This window comes from Pelodiscus sinensis, chromosome 1, assembly GCF_052426305.1.
Source record: "Pelodiscus sinensis isolate ZL-2025 chromosome 1, ASM5242630v1, whole genome shotgun sequence".
NCBI lineage: Eukaryota > Metazoa > Chordata > Testudines > Trionychidae > Pelodiscus > Pelodiscus sinensis.
Genome location: NC_143052.1, coordinates 136,756,846 through 136,777,213, shown reverse-complemented (window position 1 = coordinate 136,777,213; position 20,368 = coordinate 136,756,846). Strand labels below are relative to the sequence as shown.

Here is a 20,368-nt window from a genome sequence, read left to right as displayed (position 1 = left end):
AATAAGTTAATGTATCCAACAACTCACACTAAAATGTCCCAGGCAGATTTTTAACCCCCAAAAGGAAGATCGCTTGCTCTGACATGGAACCAGCTGGATATTACAGAGATGGGAACCAGTATAAAACCCTACCATTGTCTGTCAGACAAACTGGAACTGGAACCCAAGTTTCACAAATAAAGAAGGGGATGTGTGTGTGTGACACATATTCAGTTCCCATGTGTAGTACAGTGAAAAACATCAAGGGGCAATTTTTTTTTCTTTCTCAACTGGATTTCCTCAAAGAGTACTAAGAAAAGAAGTAACAAGAGTGAGAATGAGCAACAGAAAGACGGGACAGAAGAGCGGGAGGGTCAGAAAAGATGACAAGTTGTAGTATGCACTAAAGAAACCACACACTGTAGGGCAGAGTGAGCACTTACCTGCACAAAGACACAGCCATTGCCATTCACTTCCAGGGTATAATTCCCAGGAACAGCAGGCAGGGCGCTCCGCTGCAATAGAAGCCTATTCTGGCTATTCACTGCAAAGACCCTCTCAAAATTGTTGCTGGAGCTGATTTTAACTGTGTTTTGGCTATTCTCAGAGTACGTTGCTGCACCGTAATCAGCCAGCGCTTGAAGAGCAATAACTGTATCCTGAAAACATGTAAAATAATTGACAATTAACAGACACAGCCAGGGCTTTGTCAAGCTGGGACTTAAAAACCTAAATAACAATCAAACCAAACCAAACCCACATTGTTTTCTGATCCTGCACAGGAACTCAGCTATGATGTTCTGCTCCTCCTACAGATGAGTTTACACACACCCATCCATCATTCTGCAAAGAACTCGGGTGCCCAGGTTACTATATATGTGGCGGCTGAGGCCAGGAGAACAGCTCATGGAACCCCTAACCAGCTGGCAGGGTATGGGGCAGCCTGCAATCCCTTCACAGCGGCTATTCCACCCTGGAGTGGGACATGGACTATCTGCGGGAGAAAGTGGACAATGGATCTCTAATCACAGCCCCATTGGCTCTCTCTCAACAGCTAACAGTGAGCAGCTGCCAGGGATTTCCTGGGCCTGATTAGAGAGTAGAAGGTAGCTAATGTACCTGGGTGGAAGAGAAGCCCCCAAAGGAATTCTGCTGCTTGATGACCCACTGCACAATCTGTGAGGCGAACGTGAGGTCCTCTGAAGTTCGTTTGGGTTTGTGTAGCACTGCCAGCAGCACATAGCAGGTCATCTCAACCTCAGCAGAGGGGGCACGGGGATAGAAAGAGGGGAACTTTTCTGCAGGGGGTTTCACCTCCCGCTCCCAGTGCACTGAGCCATCTGAGAAGAGAAAGGAGATTGTGAAGAACCAGAGCAGCAGCTTAGTAATTAGTCGTAGGTGCTGCCATGCAGCAGACCCAGTCCCAGTCTTTTCGGGCATGTCTTTTTTTGGCATCATGTAGAGTACAGAAAGGGTACCCCCTGTGTAGGTATAAGTAGCAGTGCAGGTGGAGAGGCACTGCTTAGGCAGGTGGTAGAGACACACAGGACCACTAACAGGGGGGAGGGAGGCAAAGGAGGCAGTTGCTCTGGAGCCCAGTGATCCAAAGGGACCCAGGACTCCTGGCTGTTGCTACCACTACTGCAGCAGCAGTGACAGCCAGAGCCCCGGGCACTTTAAATTGCTACCGGAGCACCTCCAAAAGGCTCCCTGCAGCTCAGAGGGTGGGGGTGGGGGGTGGGTGGCACTGGCTGCCTCTGCCCCTTCCACCTGAGGCCCCACCTCTTCTGGGAGTGTGGAGCCCTCCTCCCCTCCCCACACACACACCTTGCCCAAGGGCCTGCACAGGCTGTCAGGTCCCCTGCAGATGTGCCTGAAAGCCAAGTAACACGTGGGTAAGGTTTTGGCAGGTGTAACTTCAGGGAAACTTGACTGAACATAGGAACATAAAAAAGACTTTACAGAGTCAAACCAACGGTCTGTATAGCCCAGTATCCTGTCTTCTTGTCAGTGTGTGGAACAAGTGCCAAGTGCTTCAGAGGCAATAAAGGGAGCAGAGCAATTACTGAGTGAGCTATCCCCTGTCTTCCAGTCCCAGCTTCTAGCAGTCAGAGTTTCTGGGGCATTCAGAGCGTAGAATTGCATCCTGGCTTATCTTGGCTAGCAGCCATTGATAAACTGCTCCTACTACTTTTTCATTATATTTTGGGCTCCACAACATGCCCTAGCCAAGAGTTCCACAGGTTGACTGTGTATTGTGTGAATTAATTTCTTTGGGTGATCCCTGGTTCTTGTGTTATACAAATAAGTAAATAACACTTTCCTATTCACTGTCTCCACACGAGTCATCATTGTATAGCTCTTTAACACAGCTCACCTCAGTGTTCTTTTCTCCAAGCTGACCATAGATCACCTCACGTGGAAGTCGCTCCATACCCCGTTATCATTTTTGTTGCCTTTTTCTGTACTTTTGTCAGTTCCAATAAATCCAATTACTCCTGATTTACAGATGTAAAGGAGGGCAAAATCTGTTTCGTAGCTCTCTCTGGGACTGGGAGAACTACAAAGGCTAGATCTGGTACACCATGTGCAAGGGCACCATTTATGAGGGGCCAGAGGGGGGGGGTCTGTGGCCCCCCCTAAAATTTGAACCCCTAGATTTCGTTCTTGAGGCCTACTTAAAATACATGACCTAGTGTGGTGTTTTAGATGACGCTTGTAATTATTAGAACTGGGAGCACTGGTTGTTGGGAGTCTGGAAGCACAGGAAACAGGAAGGAGGGGGGAGAAGATTAGCCAGGGCTGAGTGATAGCTACAGAGGTGTGCAGCAGCTTTGTAAAGAGGTTTCACTTTTGGTAAATCAAGCCCTGCTGAAATTTGTTTGCATGATACAACACCTAGCCCAGTGTTTCTCAACCTTTTTTTATAAGGTACCCATTTTTCAACAAAAAAATTATAAGTATCTCCTTAAAAAAAAAAATTAGAAGTACCCCCAGTACCTACAGTTTTCAGACACACACACAATTTTTTTTCTACTATTGCAACACATTTGTTTAAACAACTTAATCATAGCCAGGCGAGCGATGAAATTTTTGGGTGTAAAAAGTACAAAAATAATAAAGTGCTATAAAACTTAAAACAAAAATTGAGTTTTCTCCAAATTTCAGTTGTGTTGACATACCCCCTTGATGTGTCTCAAGTACCCCTAAGGGTACTCGTACCACTGGCTGAGAAACACTGCCCTAACCCAAAGATAAAGCTTGTGCTGCTCCCATCTTCACCTTTGGGAATAGTGTTTGTTTATAAACAGAGGGAGGCATGGTGATTAAGATAACAAACGGCTTTTCATTCAAGTAATTGAGAGTTCATTAGATATCATGAAACATTGCTGGTACTCCACTTTAAAAACAGGGGAAAAGAATATGAATAAATACTGTGCTTCAGGGGCCTGCCTTTGGATCACTGCTGTTCAATTTACTCATATTATCTCATAAAAGGGGTAAACAGAAAGGTAGCAAAATTTGCAGATTGTAAAAAATTACTCAAAATACTTAAGTCCAAAGCTGACTGCAGGGAGTTACAAAGGGATCTCACAAAACTGAGAGACTGGGCAACACAAAGGTAGATGGAATTCAGTGTTGATAAGTGCAAAAAAATGTACATGGGAAAATATAATCCCAACTATACATACAAAATGATGGGATCTAAATTAGTTTGTTACCTCTCAAGAAAGAGATCTTGGGATCATTGTGGATAGTTCCCTGAAAACATCTGCTCTGTATGCAGTGGCAGGCTAAACAGCTAACTACAAATATTAGAAAGGAACAGATAATAAGACAACTAAATTGCTTCTATATAGTCATGGCATGCCCACGTCTTTAATACTGTATGCAGATCTGGTCACCACATCTAAAGAAAGGTATATGGGATTTGAAAAGGTACAGAAAGGGCAACAGAAATGATTGGGGGAAAGGAACAGCCTCCATATGATGAGTGATTAAAAAGCTTGGAACTTTTCAGCATAGAAAATAAATGAATAAAGGTTGGGGAGGAGATATTAGAGGGCTAGAAAATCATGAATTGTGTGGAAAAATAGAATAAGAAACTATTATTTACTGCTTAACTAACAACACAAGGTCACTCAATGAAATTTATAGGCAGCAGATTTAAAACAAACAAAACACATGATTTCTTCATGGTCAGTGTGTGGAACAACTTTCGATGGGTTGGTGGAAAAGCCCAAACTATAGCAGGGCTCCAATAAGAACAAAAAAAAATTCAGGGAGGCTAGGTCCATCAATGGCTACTAGCTAGGATGAGCAGGGATGTTGTCCCTAGCCTCAGTTTGCCAGAAGCTGGAATGGGCAACAGGAGATGGATGATTTCACAGAATTCCAGGGCTGGAAATGACCTCCGTAGGTCATCAAGTCCAGACCCCTGCTCCAAGCAGGACCAACCCCAACTAAATCATCCCAGCCAGGGCTTTGTCAAGCCAGGACTTGAAAACCTCTAGGGATGGAGATTCCACCAACTCCCTAGGGGGAACCCATTCCAGTGCTTCACCACCCTCCTAGGAAAATAGTTTTTCCTAATATCCAACTGTAATGGGGAGACTGGCTCCCTGGTACGAGGTCGTGCCGTCCCCGGCTCTCTGGGGGGAGGCGGCCCTCCAGCCATGGCTCCGGCGCTGCTGCACCTGCATTCAGGCGGCGTCAGACCAAACGTTGGAGGCTCCACCCCCTCTGCAAGTGATGCAGCCGCCGCAGGCTGCGCCAGACAGGGGGAGGGGTGGCGGCACTGACGTGGAGAAGCAGGGGGAAAGCCTGGCCGTGTCTACCCGGCAGGGTCACACCCACCTGGAGGGCGTCAGGGATTGGACATGGGCGGCCCCCCCTCCCTGGCGTCAATCATGGAGCTGGCGGGACGTCTTAAAAGGCCGGAGCTAGCGGAAGGAGAGGAGGGGAAAGGAGACGGCTCCCAGAGGGAGGAGGCAGCTTCCAGCGGGCGAAATGGCTGGACCAGAGGGACAACAGTCCACTGACCCTGGGAGGTAGGAAGCGACCCAGGGCGCAGCCGCAGAGGCCCGTGGGCTGGTGTGTTGCGGGGAACCCCCCCCCCCACCAACCGAACTGTGGGAGAAGTGATTTCCCTTGGGGTATGTCTACACTACCCCGCTAGTTCGAACTAGGGGGGTAATGTATGCATACTGAACTTGCTAATGAAGCCCGGGATTTGAATTTCCCGGGCTTCATTAGCATAAAGCCGGCGCCGCCATTTTTAAAAGCCGGCTAGTGCGAACCCTGTGCCGCGCGGCTACACGCGGCACGGACTAGATAGTTCGGATTAGGCTTCCTGTTCCACGAGGCGTACAGATAGTTCGGATTAGAAGCCTAATCCGAACTATCTACTCCGTGCCGCGTGTAGCCGCGCGGCACGGGGTTCGCACTAGCCGGCTTTTAAAAATGGCGGCGCCGGCTTTATGCTAATGAAGCCCGGGAAATTCAAATCCCGGGCTTCATTAGCAAGTTCGGTATGCATACATTACCCCCCTAGTTCGAACTAGCGGGGTAGTGTAGACATACCCTCGGTTCCTAGGGCCCTGGATCAGGGCTTGGAGTGGGGGCGGGCCCGAACTCTCCTACCCCCCTTTCAGTCTTGGTACCGGCCAAGTGACACGGAGGATATGTGTACCATTACAAACTATACTCAGACTCTGACTACACGCCGGGAAGAGTGCTGCACCTGAAGGGTGGTGGGCATGGACCCCTCCCCCAGATGAAGGGGGGGGAGGGCGCCGTACCAACACGGGCGACTCGGGAAGCTGGTGCCCAGTCACATATGGCGGGTAATGATCCCACCCCTGACGTAAGGGGCTGAGTATGTGCCTCAGTGGTTCAAACAAACAAACAAAAAAGACCCTAAGGAGGTACCCCGAAGGACATGTTTCCGGGATTTGTTTGTTTTAGAGGGAGATGAAAATTGAAGGCCCAATATTATTGGAATGGATGGCTGAGAACCAGGAGCAATTCCAGCAGCAGCAGATGCAGCTAATTCAGCAGCTGATGGCACAAGGGCAGGAGCAGCAGAGGCAGCTCATAAGGGAACTGTACGACCTGCAGTGGCAGTCGACAGGAGGGGCCACGGGCCCAGGGACTGCCGGGCCAGTCAAGCCCAGCACTGGAAATAGTGTGCAGCTACCCATACGCCTCACCAAGATGGGGCCAAATGATGATCCCAAAGCATACTTGGTGACATTTTAGCGGGTGGCCAAGGCCACCCCACGGCCCAAGGACCAGTGGGCTACCCTCCTGGTGCCTTACCTGACTGGCCCAGCCCAGCTGGCCTACCGCAGCCTCCCGGCCCGTGAGGCATTATGTTACTACAAAGTCAAGGAGGCAATCCTTGACCAATTAGGGGTCACACTGGAGACCTACCAACAGAGGTTCCACCAGGAACAGTATCTGCCGGGAGCTCGGCCGCAAGCTGTGGCACAGAAGCTGAGAGAGGCGGGCTGCTGGTGGCTAGAACCGGAGCAGAAAACCGGAGAGCAAGTGGCTGAGATGATCTTCCTGGAACAATTCCGCGAGATCCTGCCCACAGAAGGTCAGACATGGGTTCGCTGCCACTGATCCAGCTCTCTGAATGAGGCTGTGGGCCTAGTCGAGGATCTGGTGGCAGCCAGAGGAATGGGGGAACCCAAGAAGTTCAGGAAGGAGCCACACAAAACCCCAAAGGAGGGAGGAGGATTCCGGAGAAGCGGAGACAAGATGTCAGAACCCAGAAGAGGCCAAGGAGAATGCGAGGGCTGGCGGTGGCTGGCCCAGATATGGCCGGTGCCACTGCAGAGGGAAACGGCCAAAGGACCTGACAGCATGAAGAAGGACCGGCTGACATTGATGGGGAAGGAAGATCCCCGGAATGTCTGTTTCGAGTGCGGGCAGGAGGGACATTTTAGAAGGGGATTGCCCCTTCATGGACTGCTCATTCGGACAGGCCCTAACGGTAAGCCAAGGGGGATCCCCAGACGAAGGGAGGATACTGGTAAAGCTCCTAGTAGAGGGCACAGAAGTAGAGGCCCTGGTGGACACGGGGAGCAGCCAGACCCTTGTCCGGGATGATTTAGTAAAGCAGGCCCGCGGAGAGGGACCGCCCGTGAGTATGCAGTGCGTACATGGGGACATACGTACTTACCAAACGGCATGGGTCCGCTTGGTGGAGGGGAGAAGGTAACCATCTGTCGGGCTGCCTTAGTACCTGGTTTAGCTTACCCCTTTATCTTGGGACGAGACTGCAAGGGGTTCCGCCGTATCTGGCGAGACTGGCAGACCCCGGGAGGGACGGGACAAGCCTGCCTCAACAAGGGGGCCCCTAGGCGAGCCCACGAGGGCCAACGAGATCTCAGCCCAGCAGAGACAAACCCCATCACTTGGGGGGCCGGCGAGAGGGGCCCACCACGGGGAGCACCCGAGACGGAGGACACCCTGGAGGGGCGAGAATTCGTAGAAGCCCAGCAAGCTGACCTGGCCCTGCATCGGGCATGGGACTCTGCGACAGATGGAAGCGAGGAACCGTCAGCGAGGCGGCACCCCGGACCCCATTTTGAGGTACGTACCGACAAGTGATACAGAGTCATGGAAGGCTCCCCAGCGACGGGGAGCATGCGCCAGTTGTTAGTCCCAGTACGATACAAAAAGGCGGCACTCGCGTTGGCCCATGACAACCCCTGGGCTAGGCACTTGGGCTTTGAGGAAATCCTGCAGCGCATCATGCAGAGGTTTTATTGGCCCGGCATCCATAAAGAGGTGCGGGACTTTTGCGAATCCTGCCCTGCTTGCCAGAAAACGAGCACCAAGAGAGAGTCCAAGGCCCCCTTGGTGCCCTTGCCCGTCGTGGGGGTTCCCTTCAACCGGATAGCCCTAGACCTGGTGAGCCCTCTGGACAAATCACATAGAGGGTACCAGTATATAATGGTAGATAAAGTCAGTGCCCTGAGAGATTATCCCGCCCCGACAACCAAGAAACAAGTGCGGCAGTTCCTGGGCTTAATTGGGTATTACTGCTGGTTTGTGCCATGGTTTGTAACCATAACGGCCCCGCTCTCAGACCTGGTGAAGAAAACACAGCTCAATAAAGTCCAGTGGTCTCCCCAGTGTGAATGAGCCTTCCGGGAACTGAGGGACCAGTTGGTCAGTCCACTGGTCTTGGTTCAACTGGATTTCTCTAGGCCCTTTATTCTACAGATGGACGCCTCAGATTCAGGACTAGGGACCATTTTATCCCAAGTAGTGGAAGGGGCCAAACACCCCGTCCTTTACCTCAGCCGAAAACTCTTGCCGAGGGAACAAAATTACGCTACCATTGAAAAGGAAGCACTGACCGCCAAGTGGGCAATTGACTCATTAAGATACTATCGTTTAGGCAACTCCTTCACGCTAGTGACAGACCATGCTCCCTTATGCTGGATGAACTCAATGAAGCAGACCAACCTACGGGTGATGAGATGGTACCTCTCATTACAACCCTACCAGTTTGAAATTGCACACCGGCCGGATAAGGACCACGACAATGCGGATTTTTTTTCACAGATGCACGAACCCCAAGGTGAGGGGAGGGACCATGAACTAAGGGTGCGGGTGTGTAATGGGGAGACTCCGGCTCCCCACTACAAGGCTGCGCCGTCCCTGGCTCTCTGGCAGGAGGCAGCCCTCCAGCCGCGGCTCCAGCACTGCCACGCCTGCGTTCAGGCGACATCGGGCCGAATGCTGGAGGCTCCACCCCCTCTGTAAGTGATGCAGCGGCCGCAGGCTGCACCGGGCGGGGGGAGGGGTGGCGCCGACACGGAGAAGCCGAGGGATGGCCAGGCCGCGTTTACCCAGCGGGGTCACGCCCACCCAGAGGGCGCTGGGGATTGGACACGGGCGGGCCCCCCCAGCGTCAATGATGGAGCCGTCAGGACGGCTCAAAAGGCTGGAGCCAGCGGAAGGAGAGGAGGGGAAAGGAGATGGCTCCCTGAGGGAGGAGGCAGCTTCCAGCAGGCGAGATGGCTGGATCAGAGGGACAACAGTCCACTGACCATGGGAAGTAGGAAGCAACCCAGGGCGCAGCCGCAGAGTCCCGTGGGTTGGTGTGTTGCGGGGGCCCCCTCCCCTCCACCAAGGGACACATTGTTGACTCACATCCAGCTTCTCATCCACTGTAATTCCCAGGTCTTTTTCGGCTGAACTGCTGCTTAGTCAGTTGGTCCCCAGCATGGAAGAGTACTTGGGATTCTTCCATCCCAAGTGCAGGACTCTGCACTTTTCCTTGTTGAACCTCATCAGATTTCTTTTGGCCTAATTCTCTATTTTTTTCAGGTCACTTTGGACCCTATCCCTGTCCTCCAATATATCTACCTCTCCGCCTGGCTTAGGACACATGTGCTCGGCAGGGCTAATGCAGAAATAAGCTATGCAACTTGAGCTCCGTCAATTGCATCGCCTAAATCGAAACAGCTTGTTTTTGTTTTCTGTGCTATCTACACAGCAGGAAGTCCGAGGTAGAGCACTCTTCCTGTGACATTCCTTACTCCTCGTACAATGAGGGTTACAGGAGTCGGAGTAAGCAGTCCTTCAGCTTGACATTGTTCTGACATTATGCCAAAATAAAGGCTTGCAGTGTAAATGCAGACTAGGTTATTTCGGAATAATGTCAGTTATTCTGAAATAACGCTGCTGTGTAGACATAGCCTTAATGGCCTCTGCGAACTTGCTGAGGGTGCAGCCCATCCTCAAACAGGTCATTTGATGACTGCCTCTTCTTCTTATTCCTTCTGAAGCACCTGGCATTGGCTATAGGATACTGGAGTAAGTAGATCACTGGTCTGACCAGTATGGCCATTCTGAGATTCTTATATAGAGCCATGTATATATGTATCTGCCCTTTACTGTAATCCACTAGACTCCACTCCCTTTCCAGAGCTAAGATAGAGCCCAAAAGTCCTGTCAGCTGTCTCTCTTTCTCTCTGCAGTTAATAACAAAGTCAGAATTCATAGAATCATAGAGCTGGAAGAGACCTCAGAAGGTCATCAAGTCCAGCCCCCTGCTCTAGGCAGGACCAATCCCAACTAAATCAACCCGGCCAGGGCTTTGTCAAGCTGAGTCTTAAATACCTCTAGGGATGGAGACTCCATCTGAAAATTTTAAAGCTAACCAGTGTCCCTTAGGTGACTTGCTACAAGCAGTCAGAAAATGCTAGTATTAGATCTAACATGTATTTTATGTTTTTTCTTTTTTATGGGAATTAGATACAGTGCTCCTGTCAGCTAATTGCTAAGTTATCTGCCCCAAATCTAGAGTTTCCAGTGCCTTAGTAGCTCCTGGAAAGAGGTGATATGTGTGTGTGGGAGAGCAGATGAAGTCACCTCCCCTGCAATTTGCTCCTTGACTTATACTGAGCAGGCTCAGTAACACTGTGGAAACCACTGTCCCCAGTCTGATTCCACATGATCTCCCTTTCTCCACCCCCACCACACCATGCACAGGTCATCCTGCCTATCAGAATCTGAAATGCACCCCTCTGTGCTACATTCATGATCACAGCCCCTTCCTGAGGCGAGCAGGAGAAGGGAGTCAAAGGAAGCCAGACGTGGGACTTTGAGGGAGATTGCTTGGTACATGGACACTTCACCTATCCAAAACAAAATTAGTGAAACTCTCTGTTTTCTGGTCATGGGTTAAGCCTTTTGATGTTTGGCTGAAGCTCTGGCCAGAGGTATTGTTATGCCATACCCACCCACTGATCCAGCTCATCCAATATCAGTCTCTGGCTGTGGCCAGTACCAGCTACTTCAGAGGAAGGTACAAGAAATGGAAATGCAGACTGTTATGGAATAAGCTCCCTATGAGGATGTTTCTTTCTGATCTTCCTTGAATATGGGTAGTCTCATGCCCTGATATGACAATTTAATCCCTTATTTTTTAAAAAAATCCTACTGTAATTGTGGATATTCTCATAAATTTTAGGCCTCAGTGAGCTCTAGTAGCAATGGACTATTTATGTGTTACAGTAATAAGTCTTTCCTTTTATTTTTTCTAAATGTGCTGCCTTTTCATTCCATGGAGTAGTTCCTTTGTGTGGTTTTACGAAAAAGGCAGAACGGGAGCATACAATCTACCTCTGTACTAGTCTTTTATTTCTCCTCTTTTTGTCTCTAGTTTAAATACTTGAGGGGATTTCAATCTATTTTCTAATGAAATACAGGGCTATGTAGCACGTTAAAGACTAACAAGATGGTTCATTAGATGATGAGCTTTCGTGGGCCAGACCCACTTCCTCAGATCAAATAGTGGAAGAAAATAGTCACAACCATATATACCAAAGGATACAATTAAAAAAAATGAACACATATGAAAAGGACAAATCACATTTGTGAGCTAATGGTATTAGAGGTGGGGAAAGGTAAATGTCTGTGAGCTAATGGTATTAGAGGTGATAATTGGGGAAGCTACCTTTGTAATGGGCAAGATAGTTAGGGTCTTTGTTGAGACCCACGCATAGAGTGTCGAATTTTAGCATGAATGACAGTTCAGAGAATTCCCTTTCAAGGATTTCCCTTGAAAGGGAATCCTCTGAACTGTCATTCATGCTAAAATTCGACACTCTATGCGTGGGTCTCAACAAAGACCCTAGCTATCTTGCCCATTACAAAGGTAGCTTCCCCAATTATCACCTCTAATACCATTAGCTCACAGACATTTACCTTTCCCCACCTCTAATACCATTAGCTCACAGACATTTACTTTTCCCCACTTCTAATACCATTAGCTCACAGACATTTACTTCCCCCCCGCTCCCTGCATCCCTGTTCTGTTCTGAAATTTGATTTGTCCTTTTCATATGTGTTCATTTTTTTAATTGTATCCTTTGGTATATATGGTTGTGACTATTTTCTTCCACTATTTGATCTGAGGAAGTGGGTCTGGTCCACGAAAGCTCATCATCTAATAAACCATCTTGTTAGTCTTTAAAGTGCGTCGTAGTCCTGTATTTTGTTTCAGCTACACCAGACTAACACAGCTACATTTCTATCACTATTTTCTAATGGAAATCATTGTATTCCTCCTTACATCTCTGAACCCACTGCATTTCTGTTCATTCCTTTTCGAGACCAAAATTGAATGAAGGATTCCAGAACACTGCTCTGAAGGAGAAGTTACTCACCCATCAAGTCCTGTGGACATTAGGATTAAACTGCAAAGATAATGTGTGTGCCACAAGCTGTCACCCTGTCTATAGTCAGAGAGACTGAAAGGAAGTGCTAGACCTAAAGCAAGGGACAGACACTGCTCCCATTTCTTTCCTCCCAGACACCTTTGATTTGCACTAGTGAAAGGGAGGTGAGATTCAGACCTGGTAAGTTCTCGTCATTGATAATGAAAATGTTTGATGTCAAAAGTATCATAATACTGGACATCTGCCGGCACCTATTTGCAGAGGAGGAGGGGAGCTTGGGTCTGGTTGAAGTTGGGAGGTGGGCATGACAATCAAGGGATCTATGAGAATGTAGAAAGAAGGGTTAATTTGGGTTGTGTGTTAAAAATAAAATCATAGATCCTCACATTTCAACAGGCCTACCTATGGTCCTGCCTATCTCCCTATTTCTTTCTAACAAGCAAAACTCCATTATACAATTTCCATGGCCAAAATTGGTTACCATGATTTCTAGATCTGAGCAGAAGAATTTAAGGTGGCAGTAGGCCTATCTACCATGTAGGTAAAACCCATCTACCATCTGTGCAAATGTCCCAGAATATTTAGGTGACACTCACCAACTTTCTTAGCAGATTTTTCCAGCTCCTTCAAGAAAAAGTCACATTTCCCCTCATTGCCAACAAAGCAGAAGGTATAGGCCAGGAGTGCTTGGGTGTAAACTTTGCTGATTTCTTCTTCAGATGCAGCCTCTAAGCAAAATAGACCATTTCGGACCACTGGGTGCTATAAAGAAATACATTAGATCTGTCTGTGCATATGGGACATACATCTTCATCCAGGCAAATTTTTCTGTTCCAGAACATTCCAGGCTGAATTTATCTGGCCACCATCACAGTAGTGAACACAGAACCTTCTAGGTCCAAAAGGACTGCAGCGGGAGGAAGATTTTCAGGACTTGCCAGACGAGGGCAGTGTTTCTCAAAGCGGGTCGCAGGCCACATTGAGAAAGCTGCTAATGGGTCACTTTGGTTTGTTTACATAACGCCTCCACAGCCATGAAGCACTGCGGTTTGCAGTTTGCAGCCGGGGGAGATGTGGGAAGCAGTGTGGCTCAGGCCCACTTTGAGAACACGGGAGACGGGAAACACCATAAAGCAGGCTTCCCTTTGGTTTCATTATTGACATTAAAAAGGGAGTATAAATGAAAGCCCATTCTGCCCCTGCTCCTCCAATCACTGCTTGCTTAGCTTGACAAGAAGTTATTAAGCTTCCTCTGGTAATATCACACTCTGTAGTCATGGATAAAGACTTAATAGTATGGGTAAGATTTTGCGCTCAGGGCCTCTAGTATCAATCCATTGACAGCTATGGTATTGTCCTGGTTTTACACCAACATGTACACCATTTGGACGTTTCCTAGGCCTGCCCTGAACTTTCTCCTGGGTCTGAGTGACTCACATTTGAGGCTGAGATATACCACACAAACAAGTGCCTGATGAGTTTGTAGGCATGTCTGACCTTTCATTTAATCAGCAGTTATGCTAAGCTGTACACTGCACTAGCCCCACCCAGGCAGTGCCCTCCGATTGAAGTGGAATTTCTGATTGATAACAAGGGTTTATAGATCTGTTGTTATGAACAGCAATGAATGCATACACATTCCATGCAGACACACGTCTGAGGGGCATCACTTCCAGCACCCAAGCAACTTGTAAGATATTGTGGGGCCAAGCCAATTCACTGAAAACAGATACAGAAGGGTAAGCACAGGGAAGAAAGCCTTACCACACTGGGGTGCCCAGCCTCAAGCAAAGCCGTGGTGATGTAGGCTGTGAGTGAAAGCTGGTCATCAACTCCTCCCTGAATGAAACACAACAGAAGTAGTCAGTTTGAGGGGGCGGGATGGCTGGCCTTCTCCCCACGGAGGAGGTGACGTCCTACACCAGAGAGGTTCCCATAGTTCTGTGAAGCCTGGGCAAAAAGTTCAGGATAGCAGCTCTCAAATTGGTCACAAAGATTTGCTGGCCACATCAGACTTACCCTGCTTCTTTCTTTCTTTGAAGCAGCTTCCTAGGTAGCAGGTTCGCAGAAATGTTGGTTGTGCCCAAAATGCCTAGAGTTTGCACCCCTTCCTTGGAAGTCCCTTTTCCCCTGACATGTCTAAAATTCTGTGAGGGAGTTTGGGTACTGGATAGGGACAACTGGTGAGGGGAAATATGAAGGGGTCACCGACCATGGGACTGCCCCCCCCTCCCAGCCCAGAGAAGAGCCAGGACAACCCCCTTCTGCCCCAGGCCCTGCCTTTCCATGCCTCTGCCCTGCCTTCTCCCCTCCTCTTCCTCTGGCTCCCTCCCCACAGCAACTCAGCCAGGGAGACTAGTGGGGCGGGGGGCTGGTACTAGCATGTGGGACTGCCTCCCTACACTCACCAGCAGCAGCAGCAGCAGAGGAAGCAAAGCCCCAGATGCACCCCCAGTCATGTCGCTCTGCTCCCACCAGTGAACAGGGGTGTGTGGGGGTGTAGTGAGTGAGATGCCAGGAAATTTAGGAGTGAGGATGCAATTTGGCAGCATTAAGACAGTGCTTTTCCCATGAAAAGAGAAGAAGTTTGGCAGGGAACAGAAATATGTCACCTTCAAGGCATTGTTGAAGAGTTTCCCAACACTTTGGAAGCAGCCATTCGACTTCTGTTTGCTTGACAGCCAGATCAGCGTTTGGGATTGGACACTGTCGTCGATATAGATATAGGGGGAGGCTTGATGAAATGACTTGTACACAAAGGCGGTGAGCCTGCACAACACAGATATGAGTGAGCAGTCAGTAGGAATCTAAAACAGCAAAACAGCAGAGTCCCTTTGCTCCCCTACACACAGACCAGGAGAGGAATGAGTCACAGAGGATGGGATTGAACTATTTCTTTTAGCTCTCTGTAAAACACTGGCTCTGTGTTTATGCGTATAACAGGTGAATTTACAGAGAAAAAAAAGAAGGGACCTACATCAGTAGCAATTAAATTCTGCCTTAGCCTCATCGACAGAGCTATTTATTCTTAGGCCTGCAGAGTTCTAGTCCATGTTCTTTACAGGTGTGTTTTATTTATTTAGTAAAAGTGTCTTTCAACTTCAGCTCATAGTTTTATTACCAGCCCAGGCCTCAGCCATCTTCCCAGCTCTCACCATGTGTTTCCTTCTTTATCTCTAGTCCCAAAGATACTGTAGGATCCATCTGGGTGTTTGTATGACAGCTGTTTCTGGTACCCTGAAAACACACAAGGAGGAGGGCATGTTTGCTGATTAAAACAAATAAAATCCCATTTTAATGTACCATCAAATAAACCCAGAACCCCAACTGGAGGATAAGAAGGGATTAGAATGAGCCCGAGGGGCTGAAAGGAGCAGAAGACCTTTGACTTAGCATCGAAGCTTGAGGGAAAGGAGCAAGGGGAGTGTGGGCGCTAGGGACTGACAACAAAACCAGTCTTTTGGAAGGGGTAGGAAGAAAAGGCCTAAAAGGAGCAGTGGGTGGGGAGGGGACTGAAGTAGCAGGATAGTGAAAGGAACAGTTTCAAGCAGACCTACTAACTGGTCTTCAGGAGGAAGCAGGTCAGCAGGCATTACAAGGCAGTCGCATGGTTCAGTGTGCTTAGTTAAAAGAAAAATGCGACACTATCAGGGTAACTTCATAGCATATGCTCAATGGAGGGAGGAGGATGTCACAAATTAAGGAGAGGTGCCTCACCGCTGACTAAGTAGCCGATGGCCTTGGATTTGATCTCCTCATTCAGCTGCCTCGTCTTATTCAGGTAGTTTAGAACGTAGATATTGGGGGCAAACAGGACCATGTTCTGCTCCCCGCAGCCGAAGGGCATCTGGAGGAGCTGCTGCAGGTTCTGCATGGCCGTGCCCAGGATATCTCCTGGGAATAAAGACCCAGAGAGTGAGAGTCACACAGAGCCTACATCAGAGGCTCTACTGTGGAAAAGTAACACTAGTCCACTAGGCAGGTACCCTCAAACTGGCTGAGATTCTAGAATTAACCCCTCTTGTAGAAATTCTACCCTGGCTTTGCTGTGTTCTCAGTGAGGGTATGTCTACACTACCCTCCTAGTTCGAACTAGGAGGGTAATGTAGGCATACCGCACTTGCAAATGAAGCCCGGGATTTGAATTTCCCGGGCTTCATTTGCATAAGCCGGCCGGCGCCATTTTTAAATGCCGGCTCGTTCGAACCCCGTGCCGCGCGGCTACACGCGGCACGGGCTAGATAGTTCGAACTAGCAAGCCATTCCGCACTATCTGTACGCCTCGTGGAACGAGGTATACAGATAGTGTGGAATGGCTTGCTAGTTCAAACTATCTAGCCCGTGCCGCGTGTAGCCGTGCGGCACGGGGTTCGAACGAGCCGGCATTTAAAAATGGCGCCGGCCGGCTTATGCAAATGAAGCCCGGGAAATTCAAATCCCGGGCTTCATTTGCAAGTGCGGTATGCCTACATTACCACCCTAGTTCGAACTAGGGTGGTAGTGTAGACATACCCTGAGGCAGTAGTTCTGGGCAGGCACAGGAGAACAGATTTGTTCTGTTCTAAAGTAGACAAATGCCAAAAAAACGCCAAACAAGAGACTTGTGCAAATCATACTCTGTTGGCTGCCTCACATGCACTTTGCCATCTAATCTGCATCAGAAATACTTTGAATGTGGTGAACACCTGCAAAGCACTAACCAGCTGCTTTTTACTATTTTAAAAGAGAGAGCAAAAAGCTCCTCAACAGATAAGGTTTCTTCCATTTCGAGAAAGTTACACTTGTAACAGCCTGGGCAAAAAAGCCTGGACCAGTGACAGGTTTTTAAGAACGCCTAATTTAACAGGGCTAGAAATGGGTACTTTAGAGCAGAAGTTTCCAATATCTTATCTCCAAAGCTATCCTCCATAAAAAACTGGGTGCTTATAACATTTCCTCTTTATTTCCAGATGTTAAATCACATTACGAAAGAGCTGAAATGCATCAAATTCTTTCCTCAATGTTATCCCAATGGTAAGCTCAGAGAGCAGGTAGGTAAGGTCCCATGAGAAACAAGACTAAGGAGAAAAACAACTCAAGAGAGTTGGCAGTTTTTCAAAGGAACATTATTAGGGGCCCAAAAGCAAGCACTTTTCCTCTGTGTAGGAAAGATAGAAAGTATAGCAAAAGGCCACTTTGGCCTAACGAGGAGATCTTGTATGATCTAAAAATAAAAAAGGAATCATATAAAAAGTGGAAACTAGGACAAATTACAACGGATGAATATAAGCAAACAATAAGGCTATGTCTATACTGGCGGGTTCTGGTGCCAGAAATATGCAAATGAGGCTAAGCATGAAATGTCGCAGAGCCTCATTTGCATATCGAATGAGCCGCCATTTTGCAGAAGAGGCTCTTGCACCAGAAAGAGTGTCTACACTGCTCCTTCTCGCGCAAGAAAAGCCCTCTTGCGCAATGCTGCTATGCTGATTATTGTTCTCCTTTGCCTCTGAGGATAGGATAAGAAGCAATGGGCTTAAACTGCAGCAAGGGAGGTTTAGGTTGGACATTAGGAAACTTTCTGTCAGGGGGGTTCAACTCTGGAATAAGTTGCCTAGAGAGGTTGTGGAATCTCCATCACTGGAGATATTTAAGAGCCGGTTAGACAGGTATCTATCAGGGATGATCTAGATGGCCCTGGGTCCTGCCATGAGGGCAGGGGACTGGACTCGATGACCTCTTGGGGTCACTTCAAGTTCTAGCATTCTATGATTCTATACCTTTCCATGTAAGAAATTGCTCCAGTTGTCACATGGATGCCCTGAAGTGGAGGAAGAGTATCTGGGTGATCATTAATCAGGTAGGGGACAGAAGGGTCCAGCAGTCATTCTCTATTATATTCCCACTATGAAAAACTTTAGGGACCCTCCTTCATAGCACTTCAGTGCAGAGATTCCTGGTTCCTCTTTGGGACACCTAGAAATTGCATCTCTGGCTTGGTACATCCCTGAGTATCAGGCCTTAAAACTGCAATGCAATGTATTTCAAAATAAATTATTTTAGTTCCCCTTTCATGGTCTGGATACTTTAACTCACAGAGGGATACAAAAGAATTTTAATTGAGCTTACTAGGGGGCTGTGCCCCCTGCTTGCTATGCACTCCAACCTAGCACAATTGATTTATGGTTTTATAAGTTGTGAATAATACAGCTTGATAGATGGGATGATGGGGAGGCAAATGTTTTATTGGCATGAGTTTAGGCTGGGTGCATTAGTTATGAGTGGCAAAGAAATAAGTTGATCCTAACAAGTACCAATAAACCCTCTATACCAAAAGAAAGGTCTAAAGGAGCATCACAAACATTCAGAAACTGGGTTTCTCCCTTCTGGTGAAGAGGGTGTCTCCTAGCACTGAAAAACTAGATGGTGAATTTCTAAGAGGCAGGAATAAGCCTTCTTGCTGAGAAGTTTGTTTATCTTGAGATAGAAGAATCTCAACACAAACTTTATAGATTTACCAGTCACAGAGCAAGAGGCTCTGGCTGACCCTTCCACCAGGTTTTCAGGTAGTTTCAGAGATATTGGTTCAGTGGTTGTGGAATCTGTGAGGAAAATATAGGATTAAAATTGATATTTTATACAGCAACTTTTATTTAGCAACTTTTATTTAGCAACTAACTGCTTTGTGTAAAAAATTAAAACGAATGAACATCATAGGACACCGACAATGGGGAACAGCGTATCAATCGTAAGGAGAGAAGGAGACACAGTAAAACAACTACAGCTAAAGCTCGACAAAATGAGGCAAATCCTCAGCTGATGTAAGTTACCACAATTCACTGAAGTCATCCTAGCTAGGGAAGGTCAGTGCTCACAGACTGTGATGGTACTTGTGGTGGCCAGGAACCCAGGTTGAAGGAACCTCTTCAGCAAGACACTTGATATGGAGCATTGGTGAGGCTCAGAGTCCTCATTGTTCATTCCCTTCATTAGCAAACGGTTTCCCAGGGCCTCCACATCAGCTTGGCTACTGACTATTCTTCATGGCGAAATCCGTTCTAAGGCTTTACTGTGCCCTGTCTATCTCTCCAGTACCAGCCCCACTTCCCGGCCTCCCTGGGAGAGGGAAACTGAAAAATTAAACTCTGAGGGGAGGCCATCATTAAAATTTGCTAGCAGAGGGCCCATGACATGCCTGAAATAGTCCTGTGAACTTTGTATCTTAGGCAGTTATATGGCCCTTTATACTATTAACAAGCACTACCATACCACTAGAGCAGTGGTCTCCAACCTTTTTAACCACAAGATCACTTTTTTAAAATTTAAGTGCAATGTAAGATCTGCCTCAAACCCAAATACCCTTGCCCCACTTTCTTCTTGCCTCTTCTTTGAAGCTCTGTCCCTGCTCCACCCCTTCTCCGAGGCCTCACCCTATTCACTACATCCCCTCTTCCTACCTGAATCTCATTCACTTTCACCGAGCTGGGCAGAGGGTTGGGGTGCAGCCTCCGATCTTGGGTTTGGAGTGTGGGAGGGGCTCCAGGATTTGCCCAGCTGGGGGGATTGGGATCCAGGAGGGGGTTCAGGGTGTAAGATCTGATAAGCAGTTTGGGTGCAGAGGGACTCAAGTCTGGGGCGGGAGGAAGTTCAGGGCTGGGACAGGGGTTCAGGAAGCAGGCTCTGGCTGGGCACCGTTTCACTGAGATGGCTTCTGAGTGGTAGAGCAGTGTGGTTAAGTCAGGCACACTCCTGCTCTGGCCCTGCACCACTCCTGAAAGCAGCTGGCATGCACAGCCATGGCTCCATGGCGCCATGTGCTGCCCTCATCTACAGGCACTGAGCCCACAGCTTCTACTGACCACAGCTCCCCATTACTGATCACTGCGAGCTACAGGAGCAGTGTCTGCAGGCAAGGACAGCATGTGGAGACTCCCTACCCTGCCTCTCTCAGGGGCTGCAGGGACATGCCAGCCACGTCCAGAGCAGCAGTTACCACGGGGATAATGAGTCCAGCCATGACAGGTTCGGCATTTTAGAACTCACTGCTCAAAGAATTAAATGTAAGCGTAAGAGAGAAATGAAAATGCTGAAATGCACAGACCAGTCTAAAACCCAAACTAACCCACTTTGCAAGCAGTAACAGAAGTAACAATAACCCCCCACATATGTGTTGGATCGGGATATGAGAGGGAAGGACA

At 48.2% G+C, this 20,368-nt stretch overlaps 1 protein-coding gene across 2 annotated transcripts in view; it reads right to left on the bottom strand.

Moving 5' to 3' along the window:
* LOC102455926 (ovostatin-like) overlaps positions 1 to 20,368 on the bottom strand; it is a 76,475-nt gene that overhangs the window by 14,217 nt on the left and 41,890 nt on the right. For both annotated transcript variants that reach the window (XM_006136392.5, XM_006136393.5), the window contains exons 23-30: positions 18,689 to 18,772; positions 15,909 to 16,085; positions 15,347 to 15,428; positions 14,804 to 14,960; positions 13,956 to 14,030; positions 12,788 to 12,953; positions 1,099 to 1,319; positions 423 to 638 (exon numbers count right to left, since the gene is read on the bottom strand). In XM_006136392.5, the coding sequence (XP_006136454.3) occupies positions 423 to 638; positions 1,099 to 1,319; positions 12,788 to 12,953; positions 13,956 to 14,030; positions 14,804 to 14,960; positions 15,347 to 15,428; positions 15,909 to 16,085; positions 18,689 to 18,772 (1,178 nt within the window). The remainder of the gene's footprint in view (positions 1 to 422; positions 639 to 1,098; positions 1,320 to 12,787; positions 12,954 to 13,955; positions 14,031 to 14,803; positions 14,961 to 15,346; positions 15,429 to 15,908; positions 16,086 to 18,688; positions 18,773 to 20,368) is intronic.